General features: G+C 60.9%; 1 protein-coding gene across 1 annotated transcript in view; it reads left to right on the forward strand.

The window, feature by feature from the left end:
- The first annotated feature begins 10,787 nt into the window (after nucleotides 1-10,787).
- Nucleotides 10,788-21,118, forward strand: part of SLC38A10 (solute carrier family 38 member 10) — a 37,156-nt gene continuing 26,825 nt past the window's right edge. The window contains exons 1-6 of the mRNA XM_074921717.1: nucleotides 10,788-11,018; nucleotides 12,283-12,400; nucleotides 15,885-15,930; nucleotides 17,768-17,861; nucleotides 18,970-19,113; nucleotides 20,862-20,986. Of these exons, the coding sequence (XP_074777818.1) occupies nucleotides 10,920-11,018; nucleotides 12,283-12,400; nucleotides 15,885-15,930; nucleotides 17,768-17,861; nucleotides 18,970-19,113; nucleotides 20,862-20,986 (626 nt within the window). The 5' untranslated portion in view covers nucleotides 10,788-10,919. The remainder of the gene's footprint in view (nucleotides 11,019-12,282; nucleotides 12,401-15,884; nucleotides 15,931-17,767; nucleotides 17,862-18,969; nucleotides 19,114-20,861; nucleotides 20,987-21,118) is intronic.

The raw sequence follows: 21,118 nt of genomic DNA on the forward strand, positions 1-21,118 counted from the left end.
GAAAGCGGCGAGGGGCGGGACTTTACGCGGCGGCGCCTAATTCAAGCCCGGCGGATGAATGGGAGGGGGAAGGAGCAACGCGCATGCGCAATACGCCAGCAAGGGGGGTTGCGCTGCAGCGGGGAGGGGAGGGGGGGGAGGTTGCATTGCACCTTCGGTGCAATGCAACCTCCCCCCCCTCCCCTCCCCGCTGCAGCGCAACCCCCCCCGCTGTCCCTTTTTCCTCCGCGCCGATTGGCTGGCCGGCCGCCAGCCCGCTGTCAATCACGCAGTGTAAACAAGCCGCTGATTGGCTGGCCCCTGCCAACAGCCACGACGGGCCCCGCGCGCGGTTTCAAGGCGGCCCCTGAAGAGGGAGAAGCGGAGGGGGGGGGACACCGGGGGCGGTTTCTAGGCTCCCCACACTGCCCCCCCCCATTTTTTCCCTGGGCCCCCCCCCCGGTATTTTCTCCGCCGCACCCCCCCCCCCCCCCTCCCTAACCGGGAGATCAAAGGCGAGAGGGAAACGGGACCGGCTCCGGCGGCAGGTTGGGGCGAGGAGGGGGGGGCTGTGAAATTTACGGGGGGGGGGTGAAATTTGGGGGGAGTGCGATGCTGGGGGGGGTACGCGGTGTGATAGCGGGGGGGTGGAATTGTGGGGAGGGTGGTTGTGATGCTGGGGAAGGCTCGCGGTGCAGTTTGAGGGGGGTGTGGAATTGGTGGGGGGGGGTAATACTGGGGGGGCCACGCGGTGTAGTGGGGGGGGCGGTGTGAAATATCGGGGGGCCACGCGATGAGGTGGGGGGGGGAGTCTAAAACTGGGGGGTCTTGAAGTGCTATGTGGGGGGGGGGTGCAGTGCTGGGGGGGGCCACGAGGTGCGATTTGGGGGGGGCGTGAAATAGGGGGGGTGTAATAATGGGGGGCCACGCGATGATATGAGGGGGGGGGTGTAATGCTGGGGGGGCCATGAGGTGTAATTTGGGGGGCGTGAAATGGAGGGGGGGGGTGTGTGTAATCCCGGGGGGCCTTGAGGTGCGATGTGAGGGGGGTGAAATGCCGGGGGGGGCCACGAGGTGCGATTGGGGGGGCGTGAAATATGGGGGGTGGGGGTAATACTGGGGGGCCACGAGGTGCGATTTCGGGGGGGGGGTTGTGCAATACGGGGGGGGACTTGAGGTGCGATTTGGGGGGGGTACAATGCTGGGGGGGCCTTGAGGAGCAATTGGGGGGGCGTGAAATAGGGGGAGGATTGTGTAATACTGGGGGGCCTTGAGGTGCAATGTGGGGGGGGTGCAATGCTGGGGGGGGGCACGCGGTGCAGTTTGGGGGGACTGTGCCACGTTTGGGGGGGGGGCTGCCATGATTGGGGGGGGTCACGCGGTGTCATGGGGGGGTGCTGTGCAGAATTAAGGGGCTGTGCGGTTTGGGGGATTCGGGGAGCAGGGGGCCACGTAACGGGAGGGGTGGGGGGGTGTACAGCGGGGCCCCCCCAGGGCACTGCCGGGTTTGGGGGGGGTTTTTGAGCTAAAAGGGTGTAATTGATTGAAAATGCTGAAATAAATCCCAATAACTTGTGAAAACGATTAGATTACAGCGGAGCTATTCATTACGCCGGGACAACAATCGAGTTAGGAGGGTCAGCGGCCCGGGGGGGGCCACGGCACCGCCCGTGGGGACCCTCCGGCACCGCCCGGACGGACGGACACCGGACGGACACCGGACAGACGGACACAGGCCGCTCCCGCAGCCCCGGGGACGGATGGACGGCGGGGGGGTCACGGCCCCGGCACAGGCGCTGCCGGTTCCCGGGGGGTTGAGCGGCCGCAGCAGGGAGCGACGCCCCGGGACGGACGGACGGACGGACGGAGGGACATGGGAGCACAGAGGCGGCCGCAGTGTCGGGGGGGGGCACCGCGGGATTTCCCCTCCGCTGCCATGAGGAGCGAGGGGGGGCACGCTGGGACCCTCCGGGGCCAGACCCCCGCTGTGCTGCCACCCCGGTGCCCCAAAAAGCTCTTTTTTTTTTTTTTTTTTTTTTTTCTCCCCCTTTATTATTTTTCCCGCCGGTGTTTCTAAGCAGCAGCCGGAGCCGAGCACTTTGCCCGGACACGGGGGTCCCCCTCACCCCTGGGAGCGGGGCTGGCCACATCCTGACCCCCCCCCAGGGAGCATCTTCCCAGAAACAAATTAAAAATATCCCCCTGGGATCCCTCCGGGAAGGGGCTCCCCAGCCCCAAAAACCGCGTCAGGGATTATCCCCGCGCGGGTGAACCCCGGCGTTGGGGTCCCGGGGCAGGTTGGGGCCGGTGTGTGGTCGGGCAGCGCTCGGAAACAGTTTCTTGACTATAAAACAAAAAAAAAAACCAAAAAAAACGAAAAAAGTGGCTGCGAGGATTTTCCTTCCGCCAGCGAGCGACGGGGTGGGGGGAAGAGGGAAACACCCCCCCCCACACTTCCTCGGTGCTTGGGGAGCTGCGAGATGCCTGAGCCCTGGGCACAGCGGGCAGACGTCCCCCGTGGGCAACCCCCCCCCCACACTCCCCCCCACCATGGGGAGAGTTTCCCCGTGGGCAAACCCCCCCCTTTGTGGGCAGACACCTGCACGGGCTGATTTCCCGTGGGCAGACACACCCCCCCCGGGCAGATATACCCCCCCCGTGGGTACACATCCCTCGTGGGCAGCCCCCCCACCACGCGGACTCCCCCCCGGCAAGGCTGATCAATGAGCTGAGCCCAGATGAGTGTAATTAAACCCAGTTTAATGATTCTCCCCTCCCCGGCCCTGTGGCCACCTTTGTCTGTGCCCGGGGTGGCCCCACCAGGACCGGAGACAAAGGGCCCCCCCCCCAAGCTGCTGCTGCATAAGGGGACCCCCTTGGGCGGGCAAGAGAGGACCGTGGGGAAGGGGCGTGATGGCAGAGGGGGGGGCAGGGGGTCTTCCTCAGGCTCGGGCACATTTTGGGGTGCTGCGGGGAGGCTGCGACCCGCGCGCTGGCACCGCGACCCGGCACGGCCCCGGCTCCTGCCGCCGCCGTTTCGGTGCTTCATCACCCCAGGAGCTGCCTCGGGAAGGGGAGGGGGTCCCCGACACTTCTAGGGCTGAGGCCTGCGGCTCTCCCCAGCCCCCCCGCCCCCAGCCAGCGGGACGCCCCCCCACGGCCCACAGCAGGGCTCAGTGGCACGGCACGGCGCTGGCCACGGGTCCGCCGCCCGCGACCGAGGGTCGCGTTTGTCGGCGTGGAGGGACGAGGCGGCTCAGCGTCACCGTCACCTCCGCTCCCAGCCCGGGGACCGCGTCCCCCTGCCCCAGGGAGGATCAGCGGGTGGGGGGGGCACGGAGCCGCAGCCGCTGGGGGGTCCCAGAGAAAAAGGCAGGAACTTAACTCCTATTAACTGTCCCATTGTATCGGCCGCGGTAATAATCAGGTTTGCTAATGCAATTGCTGCTGCGACGCGAAAATCCTACTGGAAAATGTATTAGAGCAATTATCCGTCTCACTCCGCAGCCGGGTGTAGCATTAATATTCAATTTTGATGTGGAAGTCCTATTATGTTAATGACTTCGGTGACAAAAGTCGTTAATGTAAGACGTTTCCTTTATGGCGCGGCATTAGCCGGGGTGAACGCTGCCGCGGCCCCGGTGCGCATGGCGGGGTTCAGCGGCGCGCGCCGCCGGGGCAGCGGCCCGGGGAAGGGGGGGACACCGGGCCGGGCCCCCTCCCCGGGCTCCGCACCGACCCGCGCGTCTCGGGCCGAGCAGCCTCTTTGCCCGGCGCGCGGCGGAGGGGAGAGCCGGTGCGCGGGGGCACGGCGGGCTGTGCCGGGGCCCCGGGGAGGGCGCGGGGCGGATTAGCCGCGCTGCAGCGCATCCGGCAGCGGCGCTCCCTCCGCCGCAGATGCCCTCCTTTGTTCTCTCCCCGAGCCAGGGGAGATGCAACCGGCGCTTCCCCGCCTGCCGGAGCGCACGGCGGTGCCGGCCCGGGGCTCGCCGCCATCCCCGCCTCCGCCGGTGACACCACGGCTGCTTCTCTGCCGGGCGGCAGCCACGCCGCCGCCCACAGTTTGGGCCTGGACGGACGGACAGACGGACACAGGCAGCTGGCCCCGGAGCTGCGGGATCATGGCGGGGGGGGACACGGAGCGCAGCCGGAGCCCGGTGAACCGAGCCGGGGCTCCTGGCCGGGAGTGGCAGCGCCGTGGCCGGCACGAGGCTGAGCCCGCGCCGTGACAGAGTGTCCCGGAGCGGGGCAAGGGGTCGGGACGGGAACCAGGAGCTGGTGGTAAAAACACCCGGGACCTTCACCTTCCCGGCAAAGGGCTCGTCTCACGCCGCTGCGCTGGCCACCGCCGGCCTGGCAGCGACTTCACGCCCCGGCTTGGCCACCAGCGTGGCCCAATGGCACCGGCACGTGGCCAGCTGGGCGCTGGGGCCGGCTGGGAGGCCGGAAACTTCTCACGGCCGAGGAGGAGCTGGTGGCGCCTGGACACAACCCGCGCTGGGATTTCCGGGAGCCCTTTCCGGGCCCCCCGGGAGGCTCCGTCCCGGTGCAGCCGCCGTGGCAGCTCCCCGCTCCGCACCACGCCGGGGGTGCCGGGCGCCGCCGCGTCCCAGCACACGGATGCGTCCCAGCCCCGAGGGACCGTGTCGGGGGGGGGGGAGCGGGGGGGTACAGGCAGTTGGGCTTTGCTGCCTGGACCCCCCCGCCCCATCCGTGCCGTGACGGCCCCCACCCGGCACCGGCGGCACCGGGCCCCCGAGGATGGCGTCCCCTGACCCGCAGCACCCCCGGGATGGAGCTGGAGGGATGCGGGTCGGCCGGGGCACCCCCACGGCGGACACGGCCCGGTGCGGGGGGTGTCCGGAGCCCCGCGTCCCTGCGGGTGCCCCGGGGGCGCGGCGGGGTGGGAGCGGCGGCGGGGCGCAGGGTCCCGGGGGCCGTGGGAGGGGGCGTCAGGGCGGCGACCCCCACCCGCGGGGCGGGGCCGTTTGCTCCCGGCAGCGGGGGGGCGCGCAGGGGGCGGCGGGGCCGGGGCTCGGCGCGTCCCGGTGGCGGCCGCCGGGCCCCGGCGGTGGCGGCTCCGCGCGCACGTGGCCGGGCCGGGCCATCCGCCGCCGCCCCGCCCCGCCCCTCCCCCCGCGCGCCTATTGGCCGGCCCTTCCCCCTCCCGCGCTCCCATTGGTCCCCGGCGCCCTCCACAAACAAGGCCGGAGCCCGCGGGGGGCCCGGCGCCACGCTCTGATTGGCGGGACCGCGGCGGGTGGGGCGGGACTAAGTGGGGGTGGGACGAACCCGTTCAGACCCCGCCCTGCGAGCCGCGCCTGTTGCCTAATTAGGAGCGGGGCGGGGCGCGCCCATTCATGCGCGCAGGGGCGAGGGGCGGGTCTATCGCGTGGCTCCGCCCCCCGCCCGCTGCGCGCTCCGGCGGGAAGATCACGGCGTGGCGGGCGGCGGCGGCGCGGCGGGGGGGGGGGGGAACCGGGGACACCCCCCGCGATCCGCCCGCCGGCGAGCACCGGCTGCGGGGCCCCGCGGGGCTGACAGCCCCCCGCCGCCGCCCCCCGTCCGTCCCCGTCCCCACGGCGCTTTCCGCTCCGCCCGCGGGTGAATCGCCGCGGTGACGCGGGGTCCCTTCTCCTCCATTTTCCGAGGAGTCGCGATAAATTTCTCGGCGTTTCCCGCTCCTGGCGGGTCCCCGCGTGACACGCGGCGGCTCCCAGCCCGTGATATGGATTGAACTTTAGTCTCCGAGCAATTAAGGTGCCTGAAACTGCACTTCATTAATGGTTGTTATGCAATAAAACCGATAAAACTGCCCTTATCCGCAATATAAAAACGCAATTTGTTTTAATTTATGTTTTTAAATACTCGCCGGGTTGTTTCCGGGCTCTGCCAGGCATCTGTCAGCGGGGCCGCTTGGGGAGCGGGGCGGCTACGGGCTGCTCGCGGGGGAGTGGGTGCTGCCCCCCCCCCCCCGCTGTGGGGAGGGGGGACGCGGGGTGCTCTTGGGGGCGGGGGGGTGGGCGCAGACCCTTGGGTACACCCGCCGTGGGGCTGCAGCCCCCCACCCTTCCATCCCCACACCCCAGGGAAGGGAGGACAGGGATGCCCCTGGGGGGGGGGCTTGTGCCCTGCGGCACACTGTGACACCCCCCCCCCCTCGACCTGGAGCTGCCACCGAGGTGAAAACTTGCAGAAAAAAATATCCATGAGCAGAGAACGGCCCGGGGTGGGGGTGGGACACACACGTGGGAGGGGGGGGGAGCACCCACACCTGCATCCCACCGGGCAGAGATAAACCCGGCTCTTGTCCTGGGACACCGTCACCCGTGAGCGGTGCAAATGTGCCGCTGCGTGGTTCTGCACACGCGTGTGTGCACACGCGTGGAGGCGTGTGCGTCCACGCTGAGCAGCGTCACATGAAGCGGCGCCCCCCCCCCCCCGGCTACTGCTGGACGGTAACCGTGGCCCCTCCAGCCTTCCGTGGCTCCAGGTCCGGGCGGGAGCGATCCGGCAGGGCTGGGAGGAGCTGGGAGCTGCGGCGGGGACGCTGCCGCTGGCTCCGCTCCTCGAACAGGCCCCGCTTCGCCCTTTCCCCGCTCCAGGAGCTGCGGGGCCCTCCGCTGCGGGGCTGGGGGTCCCCAGGGCAGCTCCACGGGCCCAGTCCCCGTCCCCGTCCCCGCTTGGCATCTCCTGGTGCCGCCAGCTGTGGGCTTTGGTGCTCCCTGAGGAGTCTGGCATTCGCTCTTGACAGATTTGGGTTGGGGAAATGGCCCTGGTAGTGCGGGCGAGGGTTTGGCCATGGGCTGGGCACGGACAGACGGCTGGACAGCCGCAGGATTTGGCCCTGGGCTGTTAGTCATGGGCGAGGAGCTGGAGAAAACCCTGGTCCCTCAGGACGGACACAGACAAGCCCCAGGAGCAATGGCACAGGAGGAGGGGACGGTGCTGGGGGGAAAAAAAATATAAAATAACCCTGAGGAGGAGGCAGCAGCGAGCACGTGGCCGCCGCTGCAATATCGGGCGGTTATTGAGAGCAATAAATATATTTGCTGGCTCGCAGGGAGCCCTTTGGGCTGGCGGTAACTGCCTGTCGCAGCAGCTGCCACCGGCGGCTGTGGGGTGCCCCCAGACTCCCCCCCCCCCACGCCGCAGCCGGCCCTGCCTTCCTTCGTTTTAGTCCTTAATGTCGAATTATTTCATCCCTTTCACAGCCCGTCCCCTCTCCCGCTTGCCGAGCAGCGCCGCGCTGAGCACCTGTGGGTTTGGGGGGAAGGAGGTGGGTTGGCTGCGGTGGAGGGCCTTGTCCCCCCCACCCCCCCCAAGTTCATGAGGATACTGGAGAAGGGGAGCGATGGGGGCTGGTACCCTGGGGGGGATTGGGGCTCCCCTGAGCAGCACCCACCTTGGGGTGCAGCCCTGGCACCAGCCCAGGTGTCCCAGTCCTGTCCCCCCGTGCACGGTGCAGATGGTGCCACCACAGAGAGCGCGGCTGCCCCACGGCGCGGCGAGGGGTCAACGGCAGCCGGACACTGGCCCACCGGCCACCACAGGCACCCTCGGGGGATGGGGCTATTTCTGGAGAGGACGAACGTGCCAGTGGTGTTCCTGGGATGGGCGCGGGACAGAGACCACCCCAGCGCCTGCAGGCAATGCCAGCCCCAGGTTTGCCCGGGGAAGGGGTGCCGCGGCGAGCGCTGGCCGTGCCGTGGCAAGCGGTGGCCGTGCCGCGGCGTGGGGCCGCGTGCGATCCGTGTATTCGGTAGCGGGAGCTGATGAGTTGCAGGCGAGCGGCCGCAGGTGGTTTGGATTGCGCCGGGGCCGGCGACACGGCGATTGGAAACACATTGTCCCGGCACCGCTGTGCCCGAGCTGCCCCCGGCCTGGCCCAGCGACCCCCGGCCGCACCGTGTCCCCCCTGTGCTCACCCCCCTTGTCCTGGTGACAAGGTCGGGGGTCACAGCGGTGGCAGAGCGGGAGCTGCTTCCCCCGGCACCCCCATCCCGGGCTCCCGGCGGCCGCTCGCGCGCATAGAAGCCACCTGAGCCCTTTTTTTTCTGCCCGTGCGGAGTTCAGGGCCGTGTTTCGCTAATTGGATAAACATGATTTCCCCTCTAACTCGCTGCAGATGTCTCCTCCGTGCGGGAGCAAGGTGCTCGCCCTTCCCGGCGGCGGCTCTGCCCTCCCTGGCGGGTGCTGGGGCACCCATAGGTGGGAGATGCCCTGTCCCAGCCCCACACCAGCACCCCAGCCCCTGGCCCCAGGGCTGCGGGGTGCTCCTGGCCTCCCCCCCCCCCCCCGCAGCGTGCCCACATGCGTGCACACTTGCCCGTGGGTTTGCAGGGGGCGGCTGCACACATGGGCGTGCGTGTGCATTCGCCCACGTGTGTGGGGTGAGCGTGTGTTTGCACCCTGCTGTGTGCTGGCCCCGGGGATGCTCCGGTGTGGGGTCCGGGGCCAGGGCAGCTTTTGGGGGGCTGGGGGGGGTGTCACACGGGCCTCGCTGCATGTTCCTGGGGGCACAGGGGAGCCCCCACAGCACACAGGGGTTCCCCTCCCCTGCAGCCCCCCCACATCTGACGTGCATCCCGCGTCAAGCGAGCGCGTCCCACGCCAGGGTGCCACGTCCCACACGTGGGTGCTGCAGGCCACGACGGGGGCTCCCCCAGACCAGGGCACGGAACCCCCCGATCCCACGCCAGGGACACACAAGGGACACGGCCCCGGCACAGGAGGCAGAGAAACGCAGCCGGTGCTGGGGCGAGCCCGCGCAGCACCTGGAGGGAATTAGGCAGCCGTGTTCACCTCCCTGCAAACCTTTTGTAGAGCAAATTCCTGCGGTTACCCATTGCAATTGCTGCAAATTATACAAGCGCCGTGTGTTTTGTTCCAGCGGGAGCGTGCTGTTGGCGTGCGCCGCTCTGACCTGCCACGGTGCATGGCCCCGGGGGAGCCATCCAGAGGCCCCCCCCCCCCCCCCCCCCCCCCCGTCTTTCCTTTGATTTTCTTTCTTTCTTTTTTTTTTTTTTTTTCTTGCTTTCTCCTACTCAGGGGATGGAGGGCAAGCAGGCAGGCAGGCAGGGAGCCCCCGGGTGCTGGGCGAGGGGCCGCTGTGGCCGTGTGGGTGCCTGATGGAGTTTACAGGGCTCAGGGTGCAGCACCCACAGCAGGTTATCTGCACAGTGGGAGGCCCCTGGGGAGAGAAATCTTGGGGTGCTGAGAGCGGGCTGCTGGGGTGACCCCACTGCGGATGGACAGACCCATGGCCATGCTGAAGCCTGGGACCACTCTGGCCAGGACGGGGAGCAGACCGGCTGTGTGCATTGCATGTTCACAGCTGGATGTGTGCCCAGATGTGCACCCGTGGGGCTGAGCACCCGGCTGCCCGTCGCCCAGGGTGCTCCCGCCCGGGTGTCACCGCTGCTGCAGGAGCTACAGCCTGGAGAAGTCTGGTGGGTTCTGACAGGGGTTTGGCCCGTGAGCGGCGATGCAGAGCACGGCGTGAGCCAGGGGCCTCAGCCCTCCGCAGAGCCTGGGATGCTGGGGTGCACGGCTCTGAACGCCCCCCGCCGTGGGAAGCTGCTGTGCCTGGGGGATGCGTGTGCACATGTGTGTGTGTGTGTGCATGCAAGTGTACATGCAGGTTTTGTGTGTACATATGCACATATGTGCCTGTGTGCACATGTACAGGTGCCTGTGTGCATGTGCATATGTGCATGTGCATGCCTTTACATTCACGTGTGTGCCTCTGCATGTGAGCAAGTGTGTGCACATGTGTGTGTGCACGTGTGTAAAGGCCTTTGCATACATGCATACAGAATCATCCAGGTTGGAAAAGCCCCTGAAGCTCCTCCAGCCCAGCCATGACCCTCCCCCTGACCCTTCCCAACTCCCCCAGATCCCTCAGCGCTGGCTCAGCCCGACTCTTCAACCCCCCCAGGGATCCCGGGGACTCCCCCCTGCCCTGGGCAGCCCATTCCAACGCCCAACAGCCCCTTCTGCACAGAAATCCTTCCTCAGAGCCAGCCTGACCCTGCCCTGGGCAGCTTGAGGCCATTCCCTCGGGGCCTGGCGCTGGGGCCTTGGCTCCAGAGACTCATCCCCCCTCTCTGCCCCCTCCTGGCAGGGAGTTGCAGAGGGCCAGGAGGTCTCCCCTCAGCCTCCTCTTCTCCAGACTGAACCCCCCCAGTTCCCCCAGCCGCTCCCCAGCAGACCTGTGCTCCAGACCCTGCCCCAGCTCCGTTGCCCTTCTCTGGCCACGCTCGAGTCATTCAATGGCCTTTGTGGGGTGAGGGGCCCAAAACTGAACCCCCTCCCCGAGGGGCGGCCTCCCCAGTGCCGAGCCCAGGGCTCAGATCCCTTCCCTGTCCCTGCTGGCCACGCTATGGCTGACACAAGCCAGGATGCCGTTGCCCTCCTTGGCCCCCTGGGCACACTCTGGCTCATTCTCACCCCCCAGCCCCTCTCTGACCGGCAGCTCTCCAGCCACTCCTCCCCAGGCCTGTAGCCCTGCTGGGGGTTGTTGTGGCCCAAGGGCAGCCCCCGGCACTTGCCCTCAGTGAAACTCCCCCAGGTGGGCTCAGCCCAAACCCACACGTGTACATGTGTCCGTGCATGTGTGCTCACGTGTGTGCACGCCCCGGTGTGTGTCCGCCTCCCGGGAGTACCCCCCTGGGAGCAGAGAGCACGGTCCGCCAAGGCGGCAGGAGCGGCCCCGCGGGGCGCCGCTCTACCCTGCGCGTCTCGTTGCCCGGACCCGCCACTTCCCGGAAGCGCCAGCGGAGCAGCGGAACCCGGAAGTGCCGCTGTGGCCGGTGCCGGGGCCGGGGCGGGGCGGGTCCGGTCCGGCCATGGCGGGGACGGGCGGCTGAGGAGTCAGCGGGGGGCGCGGGTGGCGGCGAGCCAGGCCCGGCGCCGCGGGGACGGGCCCCCCCCCGGCCATGGCGGCCGCGTCGGGCTCCAACTGGGGCCTGATCATGAACGTGGTGAACAGCATCGTGGGGGTCAGCGTGCTCACCGTGCCCTTCTGCTTCCGGCAGGTGAGCGCTCCGCCGCCCCCCGCCACCGGTCCCCGTTCCCCCCACCCGGTGCTGGGGACGCTCCCCCGGGGCGGCCGGTTGTCCCCTCGTTGCCGTCTCCGGTCGGGTCTGGCGGCGTCGGGCACCGGCGGGTCTCCCCGAACCGAGCGAGGCGGGTAGGGGGGGTCCTGCCCGCGTCCCCGGGGCCGGGGAGAGGCGGCGGGGCCCGTCGGCGGTTCCCCGCGGTGGGGAGTTGGGGGATGTTGGTCTCTGCTCTTGTCAGCCTCGTGTCCCTGCGAGCTCCTCGGCGCCGGGTCTGCCCCGAGGCCGGGCCCCGGGCGGGGGGCAGGGGAGGGCGGCCGGAGGCCCCAGCGGCACGTTTGTCCCTGGTCCTAGTGTGGGGCAGGTGGGTCGGTGTTTTGCGGTGGTTGGTAGAGGATGGTCAGCGAGGGAAGCGCTTGAAGGTGGAGATTGGATGCCTCTTCTACCGAACTATGTGGTTGTCCTTGTTGTGAGGTTTACAGGTGACAGTTCCTGGCTTTCTTGTGAGTAGAAGGGGAAAAAAAAAAAATTGATCCGTATGATAAATGCGGGTTGGCTCGGAGGCGTCTGCAAAGCAGCTGTTGAGCTGTGCCCCCGCTCCCCCTCTCCAGGACCTGCCACCATCCCTACGGCCGCACCAGATTTAAACACAGCAGAAAAAAGGGCAGCTGGGGTTAAGATCTGGCACCACTCGTGCCTGTTTAAAGCCACCTGCTTAAAAAGTGTCCAGCGTTTAACATCCCCCGCTGCAAACATGTGAAGCGCGGCGCTGGGAGTGAGCTTGGTAGTTAGTTTATGTTATCAAATAGTTGTTATTTAATAAGTTTACAAGAGCGTTTGCACCTTGGGATTAGGACTGGTCTTTGCTCTGTGAGAACCTGCTGAGAGCTGTGGAGAGCACGGGGGGGGGGGGGGGATGAGCGAGGGGAGCTGTGGAAGTTCTGCTGCACAAACAGCTCCCAGTTCACTCTTCTGCGCTTAAACTGGTGCAGCTGGAAGCTGTGGGAAACAGGTGGCTGCTCCGCCTTGTCCTTGGGCTGTGGAGAGAGTAAAAACTGAGCTCTGCGTCATGTTTCTGTGAGCTGCGCTGAAGTGGAGGGACCTTCCCCTTAAGAGGCAAAAGTGGGGCTGGGGTTATGCAAAGGATTATGCCTAAAGGCGAGGGGGGGCTGCAGGAGGGCTGGGCGCCACCACTGACTTCCCATCTCCCGCTCATCTTTTCCCCGCTTTTCTCCCCTTTCAGTGTGGCATTGTCCTGGGAGCTCTGCTGCTGATTTTCTGTTCTTGGATGACTCATCAATCCTGCATGTTCCTGGTGAAATCGGCCAATCTCAGCAAGCGCAGGACCTACCCCGGCCTCGGTGAGAATTTTCAGCCCTAGGGCTTGCTTTTTCTTTTCTAACAGCCGTTTTACTTTGACCCCTTTAATTTACAACTTTCATACTGATGTTGTTGGAGTAGCAAACGGTTTCTTGATGTAGTTTTCAATTTGTGTTGTTTTCCTCTGTCAGTCTTTCCCCCGCCCGCCCCATGTCCTCAGGGGAACGCGAGGGTTTAATTCTGCTCTTGACAGTGAAGTTAATAGGCGCAGAATTGTTTTGACTCTGCAGGGCAGGGGAGGAGATGCAGCACTGACTGATCAAAACCCAAGTTTTCAGGAGCTGGCGTAGCGGGTGTCTGGTGTAAATTATTGGTCTCGGCACGAAAGCCGCGAGCTTCCCCACCCAGTGTGCTGCCGAGGACATCGGGTTCTGCCAGCGGAGAGCCTGGCATGGAGCTCGGGCTGCCTGGATCCGAGCTGTGCGCGCGTTCATGGCAGAGCAGAGAGGAAACAGCGCGCGAGGTTTCCAAGTGGTCAAGAAAATAAAAACATCTGCAAGATTCATGTGTGGGTTTTTGGCAGAGCCTGCCAGCCCTCTTCCTCGGAGATCGTCGCCTCTGCGCTGGCGCCAGGGTTGGCCTCTGCTTGTGACCTCTCTTCTGATTCTGACCGACCTGGGGGGGTAGGAGGAGGTGGTCGGGTTCCAGTCCTCTCCATCGGCATGTAAAGTGATGGGAAAAGTTGTCTTTTACACGATTTGCCTTGTTTCTCAGGGGGAGGAGGGAGTTGGCTGGCATTGCCCTTGGTAAAAGAGCTGAAGAAACGCACGGCTCGCTCGCCGGCCGTGCTGCTGACAGATGGGTTTCCTCCATCCTCGGAGTGCCCAGGGTGCTGCTGCCGGGCCGCCCGTCTTGGCTTCTGCCAAGTTATATCTGCTAGAAACTGAAAAGATCAAGGAGTTCCGTGGTCTCGGAGGTTGCGCCCGTGGTGCTGGAGGGAAGGGGGAAGCTCCCAGGTAGTGTCGGGCTTGTCCCCACCGCTCCCAGCCCAGCTGCCCGCGTTGCCTCTCCCTGCCCCCTCACAACACGCCTTTGTGTGCCGCTTCCCCGAAGTACAGAGAGTCCCCTCCACCTTGGAGCGTCTCCCGGGAAGAAGGGATCCTCTGCGCTCTCTGAAGCCAAGGGTCTCGAATACACAGAGGGCCAGTAATGCTTCTCAGCTTCCTGGCACGCAAACGCTGGCGCTGAAAGAAATGCCTCTGCTCCCTCCGTCTGCCCTGGGAGAGGAGCCACCGGGAGGGACGGCCCCGGGAGGAAAGGCAGCGCTCCTGTAGTGCATCCTAATGCATTAAGGTTGAGCAGCTCCACACAGACAGCCTTTGTCACCGTGGGCTTGTGCCCTGGTACATCTGCGAGAGATCCTGGCAGCCCCTTGCAGCTGATTCTGTGGGAGGCTTTGGCAGGGCTGAGAGATGTAAGAAAGTTTTGCAAATTAACTTCAGTCAGCCAGTCCCTTCCGGAGGAACATTGAGAGCGATCGTTACAGCTACAAAAGAGCCAGGGTTGTAACAGGCTGATATCTAGCCCAGACGCCTTCGCTCGGCAGCGCTCTGTGCCTGAAGGGGTTGGGTTATTAAAACTATTTCACTCTTCTCCCGCACTGCGTGGAAGGGAAGGGCCTTGGACGGGAAAGGGGGTGCAATTCCTGGGCAGCCTTTAACCAGGCGATGAGTTAATGCCTCCCCTGAGAGGTGCTGAGAGGGGCCTGGGCCGTTGCAGACTGCCTGTGCCGGGTGCCCACCCCGTCAGCAGCACGCTGCTCCCCCGGGAGCAGCTCGGCTCCACTCCCTGCAGAGAAAAGTGCTCAAATATGGGTTGCCTGTTCTAGTAACCACTTAGTTTAAAAGGGCTTCTCTAATTACCGAGCAGATTCAGCCCTGCCCAGCTTGTTAGCCAGCTAGAGATCCCATTCCAAAGATGCTCGACTGGACAATTTATTTTAGAGTCATCATCTCCTTCCTCCTCGAGAAGATAAAGGATCTAATTTTTTCCAGCGTCCCAGATGGGGACATCTGGTGTAACGTTTGAAGGCTTGTTAGAACATCACTCACAGCCCAGGAGAGCGATTGTTTCTCAGCGTTTCTCAGCGTCTCCAGCCCCAGCTGTAGCTGGTACCGGGAGGCACCTACCTCTGCGCGGAGCGAGCAGGGAGCGGGGCAGCCCGGCTGGAGGTGCCTCCTTAGTGACCCGCTCTCCAGGAGGGATGTTTTCCTCTTGCTGGTTCCTCTCTCTCTCATCCCTGGCCCTTTGGCTGTGTGACTGACCCCCTCGAGGGCTGTTGCCTTTTCCCCTTATCGTCACGAGTTCCCAAACGAGGTGAGAGCTGGAGGCCGGAGCGGCCGCTCTCCGCGCTCGGGCAACGTGCCTGGTGGCGGCTGTTCCACCCGGTCTGTCACCGAGCCACCGGCTATTTTCGGTGTTACCCCACGTAACAGCTCCGGTTTATTTTTTTGCTGTGGGTCTCCTGCCATGTTTTTTTTTTTTTTTTCTCATTCTGTGGGAGAACATCTTGTTTCCTTAATTTTTAGCTCAAGCAGAGTCCAAAGAAATCAAGAGTTTGTAAGTTCATATTTAAAATAGCAGGAGATGCTTCCAGAAGCGAATAAAGTTTGTTTTCTGGCGGCCTCCAGGAATGCGTGCTGTACCTTGAGAGAAGACAAAGGGGCGTCCAGGGTGGTGGTTTGCATGTTGGGCCTCTGCAGTTAAAGACCGACAGCATCGGGCGATGTGGTCTGCGCTTGGAACGGGAGGTCTCAATTCCCATTCTACCCAGTAAGATCTAAAAATACAAGCGGAGTTTTCTTGGCATTTTCTTTTTAAGAAAAAACACAATGATTTAAAGAGTACTGATCATTTTCTGCTACAAGTATGGGAGGGAGAAAAAAAAAAAAAAAAAAGAAGTCTCTTGGCAGCAGCCCTTTGGTGTGGGTTGTGAGTACTGGGTATTCTGGGTATGGGATTGAACGTTCTGGGCACCATCTCAGATCTCCCATCCAGCAACGTCAGGCGGTTCAGTTATAGTGGGAAGATAAAAATAAAAATGAGAGTTTGATTGAAATTTTGCACTGCAGTAACTTTTTGCCACACAGCATCTTATACATGCATATTTTCTCTTCCGCGCTGACTTTCTTTTAATGGTTGCCATGTGTGACTGCTACTTCACACCACTTTTTTTTTTTTTTTAAATAGAGGGGAAAAAAAAAAAAAAAAAAAGAACCTGCTTTCTATCTTTTCCTCATCTTTGTTCCTGTCTTATGTGGTTTTCAATTTTCAGAGGGCATGTCTGCAAAGGAAAGTGGGAGGGCGGGCAAGGGAAACAGCCCCAAAACACACCGCCGGTGGGTTCCTGCTGCGCTGCCCCTTGTCACCGTTATTGTTTAATTTCGCACTGACGCGTGTGCCACGTTCTGGACCTTTCTTTGACTAACGACAGCTTTTTTTTTTGCTTTTTCCCTCTCATGCCAGCGTTTCATGCCTATGGAAAAGCAGGAAAAATGTTGGTGGAAACAAGGTAATCTGCTGCTTATTTAAAGCTTGGATAGTTTGGTTTTCTTTAATGAAAATTACTGCTCTGTAGCATTTTGTGGCCTTGCTGCGCTCTCGTTTCTTACCCTCCTGCCTCCTCCGGTCTCGGAAGCCTTCCTTGCCATCTCGAACTTGAACAGGAGCATAAGTGAGATCCCCTGAGCGCAGCTCACAGGTGTTGCCTTCAGCATATCCCCCCCCTCCCCGTTCCTGCGTGGAGGCAGGAGCGCCTTCCAGACAGTGGGAGCACAGAAGTCGGGCGATGAACTCATCTCCCGCTCTGCTGCGTGTGCTGTGAAATCATGGGCATGTCACTCGTGGCCGTTTTCCAGGGGTGAAATCCCTGCCAAGAGTGCCGTGAGTGAGTGGGAGGGAGAGCGTTCAGTACCTCGGATCCACCCTTGAGCTGCTCTGGTCCTGCCCGCCGCTCGCAGCGGGCGCTGCCTTCCTCTGCGAGACGCCAGGCGGGAGGAGATGCCTCGCGGGGGAAATCCTGTCTCCGTTTTCAGGACAGAGTCCGGTTCCTCGGGTGACCCCGATGCAAGTAGACCCCACTCTGTGGGTCTCGTGGTGGGCGCTGGGACGTTGTTACAGCACTGCTTTTTCCAGCAGAGATTCTTTGGTGGAGGCGTCTTGAGCCCCGGCCAGTCAGTGGTGCTGGCTCCTTCCCTCTTCCCAGCTGCAAACTGCTGCACAACACTAAAAATACACAGAATATTTCTCAGATGTTACTTCTCCGTGCAAGCAGTTGCTGTAATTGCCACAGGGATGTTATATAATTGGAACTGGGAGGGAAAGTGGTCCGTGCAATCATGAATGGGAGGAGAAGCAGCTCATAAGACAATCTTTTCATTAAAGTGTGGTCCTTTTTGTGGAAAGAAGTTTGAGAGCTGATTTGGTACTGAGGCTTTCATGGCAGGCCCCTGCTGCGGGGCGTGGGGCTGAGAGAACCTCTTGCCGATTCTTTTAAACATTTTTGCCAAGAAATGAAGGAGTTCTTGCCATCTCCAAGGTTTGTTTTTTGTTTTTTGTTTTTTTTTCCTGTGGCTCCAAACAGCCATTCAACCCATAAACGGGCTGTTACCAGAACAGTATTTCTAGCCAAGATGTTTGGTGTGGATGGAGGTTCTCTGCTCTTTCTTTTGCTGGATGCAGGACTGGTGGCCCTTCACGAGCCTGAGGATAACGGCGTGGTCCTCCCCTTCCGCACCAGTAGCGATGGCCAGCCTGCTGTACGGCTCCGAGCGCGAGCTCATGGCCCGCTCTATCCCCGTAGACAGAAAAACCTCCTTTACTGCTGGTTGCCAAACGAATTTTCAGTGTAGCTGCAGCAAAATCTGGGGCTTGTCTCCACTGTGACTTGCCAGAAGGTTGTGTCAGAGGGTGGATGTACGCTGAAGCGAGGCACGCTGAGGCTGCTCTACCTCTGAACATGAGCGAGCGGCTGCACGGGGGTTTAAGTCACTTTAAATGTACCCTCTTAGCTGTTCAACTCCTCTGCGTGTTCCTTAATAAACGGGGGGTGCAGTAGGACCCTGGCTAATCTTCAGCTGCTGCGGTTGTGCGTAGGGCGGTGCCCTTGAGACCTTGTTGGTACCAAACTTTTTGTCTTATTCCTTCACCGTCAGCTGCAGTGGATGTGGGATGTCTCTTGCTCCCAGAGTAAGGCGGCCTCAGCCTTAAGCCCAGTCCTCTCGGGAGGGCTGTGCAGAGTTCAGATCCGCTGGGAACGTGGCTCCGAGGCGCCTGCCCGGGAGCAGGACCCGCCTGCCGGGGTTGCTGCTCCGGCTTCCTAACCTGGGTGCGTTTTGTTGGTTTTGCAGCATGATTGGGCTGATGCTTGGAACTTGCATTGCTTTCTATGTCGTCATTGGTGATTTGGGGTCCAACTTCTTTGCCCGGCTGCTTGGATTTCAGGTAAATAAATCCGCGGTGGCAGTTCCTGCCGTAGATGTGTCAGAGCATCCTGCCTTAGCAGTGCTCAGCGCCCCCCCGGGGCTCACCTCGTGGTGAGCTTTAATGGCACAGATGGGAAACAATCCGATGTGTAAAACCTCCAATAAGGCACTTCCAACAAAGAAATTCTTTTTGACTTGGTCTCTATTAATTCTGGAGCAGATGATATCTCCCGTCTTAATTCCTTCCCCAACGAGTAGTGACAGACTGTCCCTCTGTCTGAGCTCTCACCTCCTTGCAGCCCTCTAGTTCAAGGGGAGGGGGTTTGTCCCATCCCTTGCTGTTTCGGTGGCCAAAGTTACCATGTGCCTGCCTCTTCTTAAAGATAAAATAATCTGCCGAGCCAGGTGCTGGCTCGAGGCGCGTGGTGGCAGGACGTGCTCCTGGTGGGCAGGAGGCTCTCGCTGCTCTTCCTGGAGAGCCGTGAGCACCAGCACTCGGAGCCGGCGCGAGGGCCGTGCTGGGAAACAAAATGGACACGTGGAAAGGGTTTTGGCGGGGCTGTTATCTGCTCCTCCTGATGCTGCTAAGCTCCGATTAAGGGACTGTGAAGTTAAAAAGGCGCGTTGTGGCTGCAGCCAAATTAGGTATTAAATATTTCCAAGCATTTCAGAGTGTTCTGCTATAATAAATACCAATGTGAGGTTTTGATTAATTTTCTGGATCAGAATTTTCAAGCCTTCAATCTCTTGTCTCCCAAGTAAGTTTAGTTTTTATTTAATTGCATGAACATACCTAAATAGCTTGTGCTGGATTAGCATTTAAACACCCCCCCCCCCCTCCCCAATACTTCCACTTCGGCATGGACCTGTCACGCACTGTGTAGAGCAACAGTGGCACCCAGTGACTGCATAAGCTAATCACAGACCCAGCCAAAGGAATGGCAAGCTTTCAGCACCAAATCTTTAAATACCGATAAAAGCAGAATTTCACACTGGAAATCTGTCCTGGCTTTGCGTTGTTTCTCACTCTGGAAAAATTAAGCACGTCGGGGAGTTACTTTACTGATTTGGGGGGATGTTTTGAGCATCCTCCGTGCTCCAGTTCTTTATGCAGGTCCCTTTTCCAGGTGTCGGGCAGTTTCCGGATAGTCCTGCTCTTCGCCGTCTCCCTGTGCATTGTGCTTCCCCTGAGCCTCCAGAGGAACATGATGGCCTCCATACAGTCCTTCAGTGCCATGGCTCTCATCTTTTACACCGTCTTCATGTTCGTGGTGAGTAGCGACGCTGGGAATGCTGTTTCCTTATTGTTTTCACACAGATGTTCCCGCTGGGACAGCCTGCAGGTGCAAGCCTCAAGTTTAAAACGTCCTTCCTGATAATTAGTGCCGCTGGTGTCGGGCATAACGAGTGACGTGGGTGCCTGTGCTCTTGAGCTGGGGAGGTACAGACAGTACAAACGGGCCAGCGGGTCTGTAAGCTATTACACATGCTAGGGACTGTGGTGGCACAAATAATAATAAACCACAATTCGAGTTGTGGTTTATTCTGCTTGTTGGTGTCTTATAATTTAGGGGTCTGAACTTTGAATCAAAGGAGGGAAGATGTGGGGCAGAGTGCCTGGAAGCAGAAGGACTTTCATCATGCATTCTTGTTTTGCCTTGAAAACCTCAGTGCTTCTAATCTGTAGGGGGAAGGCAGCTCTCGTTAAGAGCCCAAGCATATATTTTGCAAGCTTTTCTGCTGCTGATGGTTAATGTCTTTCAGGCTGCAAGTAATTTTATTTGTTAGACACCAACACTTCTATTTTTCCAGCGTTGAAAGCTTCGTAAAGTCCTAAGTCTGGCATTCGGGCCTGTACTTGTTCTTAGATATTTCTAGAAAAGTTTTTCTCCACCGAGATGAATGGATTCTTGACCGTTTAGATTAAGCAGAGTAAGCTGAGAGTTACCTAAACCCGGCCCTGTTTGGCTTGGCCAAGCCCCATTGTATGGCACCATTTACTGAGGGGTGGAGACTTTCACTTGCTTTTTAATGACTTCAAGTTTCACCTCACGGATGCTCATGTGGTTTGCTCATAGAGTCCCAGCCTCACCTCTCCCAAATTTCGGGACTGGAAGAGCTGAAACAAAAGGAAGAAAAGGGAGGTGGGGGAAACTCTTTCCGCTTAACTTTTTTGAGTAGGTTGTGCTGGGTCACACTTCTGAGCTTGCCTCTGTAAGGAGGCTGGAGACTGTAAATGAGGGTTTTACAAAACTGCTGTGTTCCAGGAGCTGTGCCTTTAAGAAAACCACAACATTTCATGAGAGTTGGCTGCACTAAAACATAATCTCTGGGGATTAGAAAACCCCCATTCAGGCGATATTATAAACAGGCATTCAGACATATTTACCTTCTGTTTCCTGTGCAACCCAATGCCTGCCAGTTTCCCTGTCAGTGGCAAAAGAGCTCCCTGGCCTCCTCTGGGTGCCTCACTCCCCCTGTTTTCATGAAGTTTATCCTTGTCTGTGCTGAGCTGGTGGTATTGAATGCCTCTGGAGGAGCAGCGTGCAGGTGGGGTCCTGTTTTAGAAACCTTTGTCTCTCTCCGCTGAAAAGGATTCTACGAGGCAAATGCCGCTTCCCGTTTGGATTTAAAAACGTGTTTAAAAGAGCGCAAAAGAAATTGCTGGGAACAATAATTCTCCCGGTTAAATGTGTCAGCGGAAATTGTTCCACCCTGGTGCGTGCTATGATGTCTGATGGCATCAAACAAGGGGGGAAATGTCATAGATCTTTTAAAATACACCCCAGGATCCTTGGTGGCAAGGGGCCCTTGGAGGTTGCTGGGAGCTTTCAAACAGTGTGTGGGAGGGGTGTGGAGCTGGGGGATTTGGCTAACAGAGGTGGGGCTGTGGTAGGCAGCCTGAGCTGTTCCTCGCAGAGCTGCCACACGCCGCCTTTTATCCCAGCGCCGGCGTTACTGCTGCCGTGAAGTTGTTTGGGGTCGGATCTTAACCCCCTTTTCTTTCTCTTGGCTACAGATTGTGCTGTCGTCCTTCAAGCACGGCCTCTTTGGCGGGCAGTGGCTGCAGCGAGTTAGTTACACTCGTTGGGAGGGCATTTTCCGCTGCATCCCCATCTTTGGCATGTCTTTTGCCTGTCAGTCGTAAGTACCTGCCGTTCCCACTTCTGGCAGTTGTGGTGCGCGATGAGTTTTTGTGAGGGCAGAGGGTCATGAGGATCTGCAAGGGATAGATACCATCTGTTTTCCTATTTTATTTTAATCAAAATATTTTAC

Source organism: Athene noctua, chromosome 18 (assembly GCF_965140245.1).
Source record: "Athene noctua chromosome 18, bAthNoc1.hap1.1, whole genome shotgun sequence".
Taxonomy (NCBI): Eukaryota; Metazoa; Chordata; class Aves; order Strigiformes; family Strigidae; genus Athene; species Athene noctua.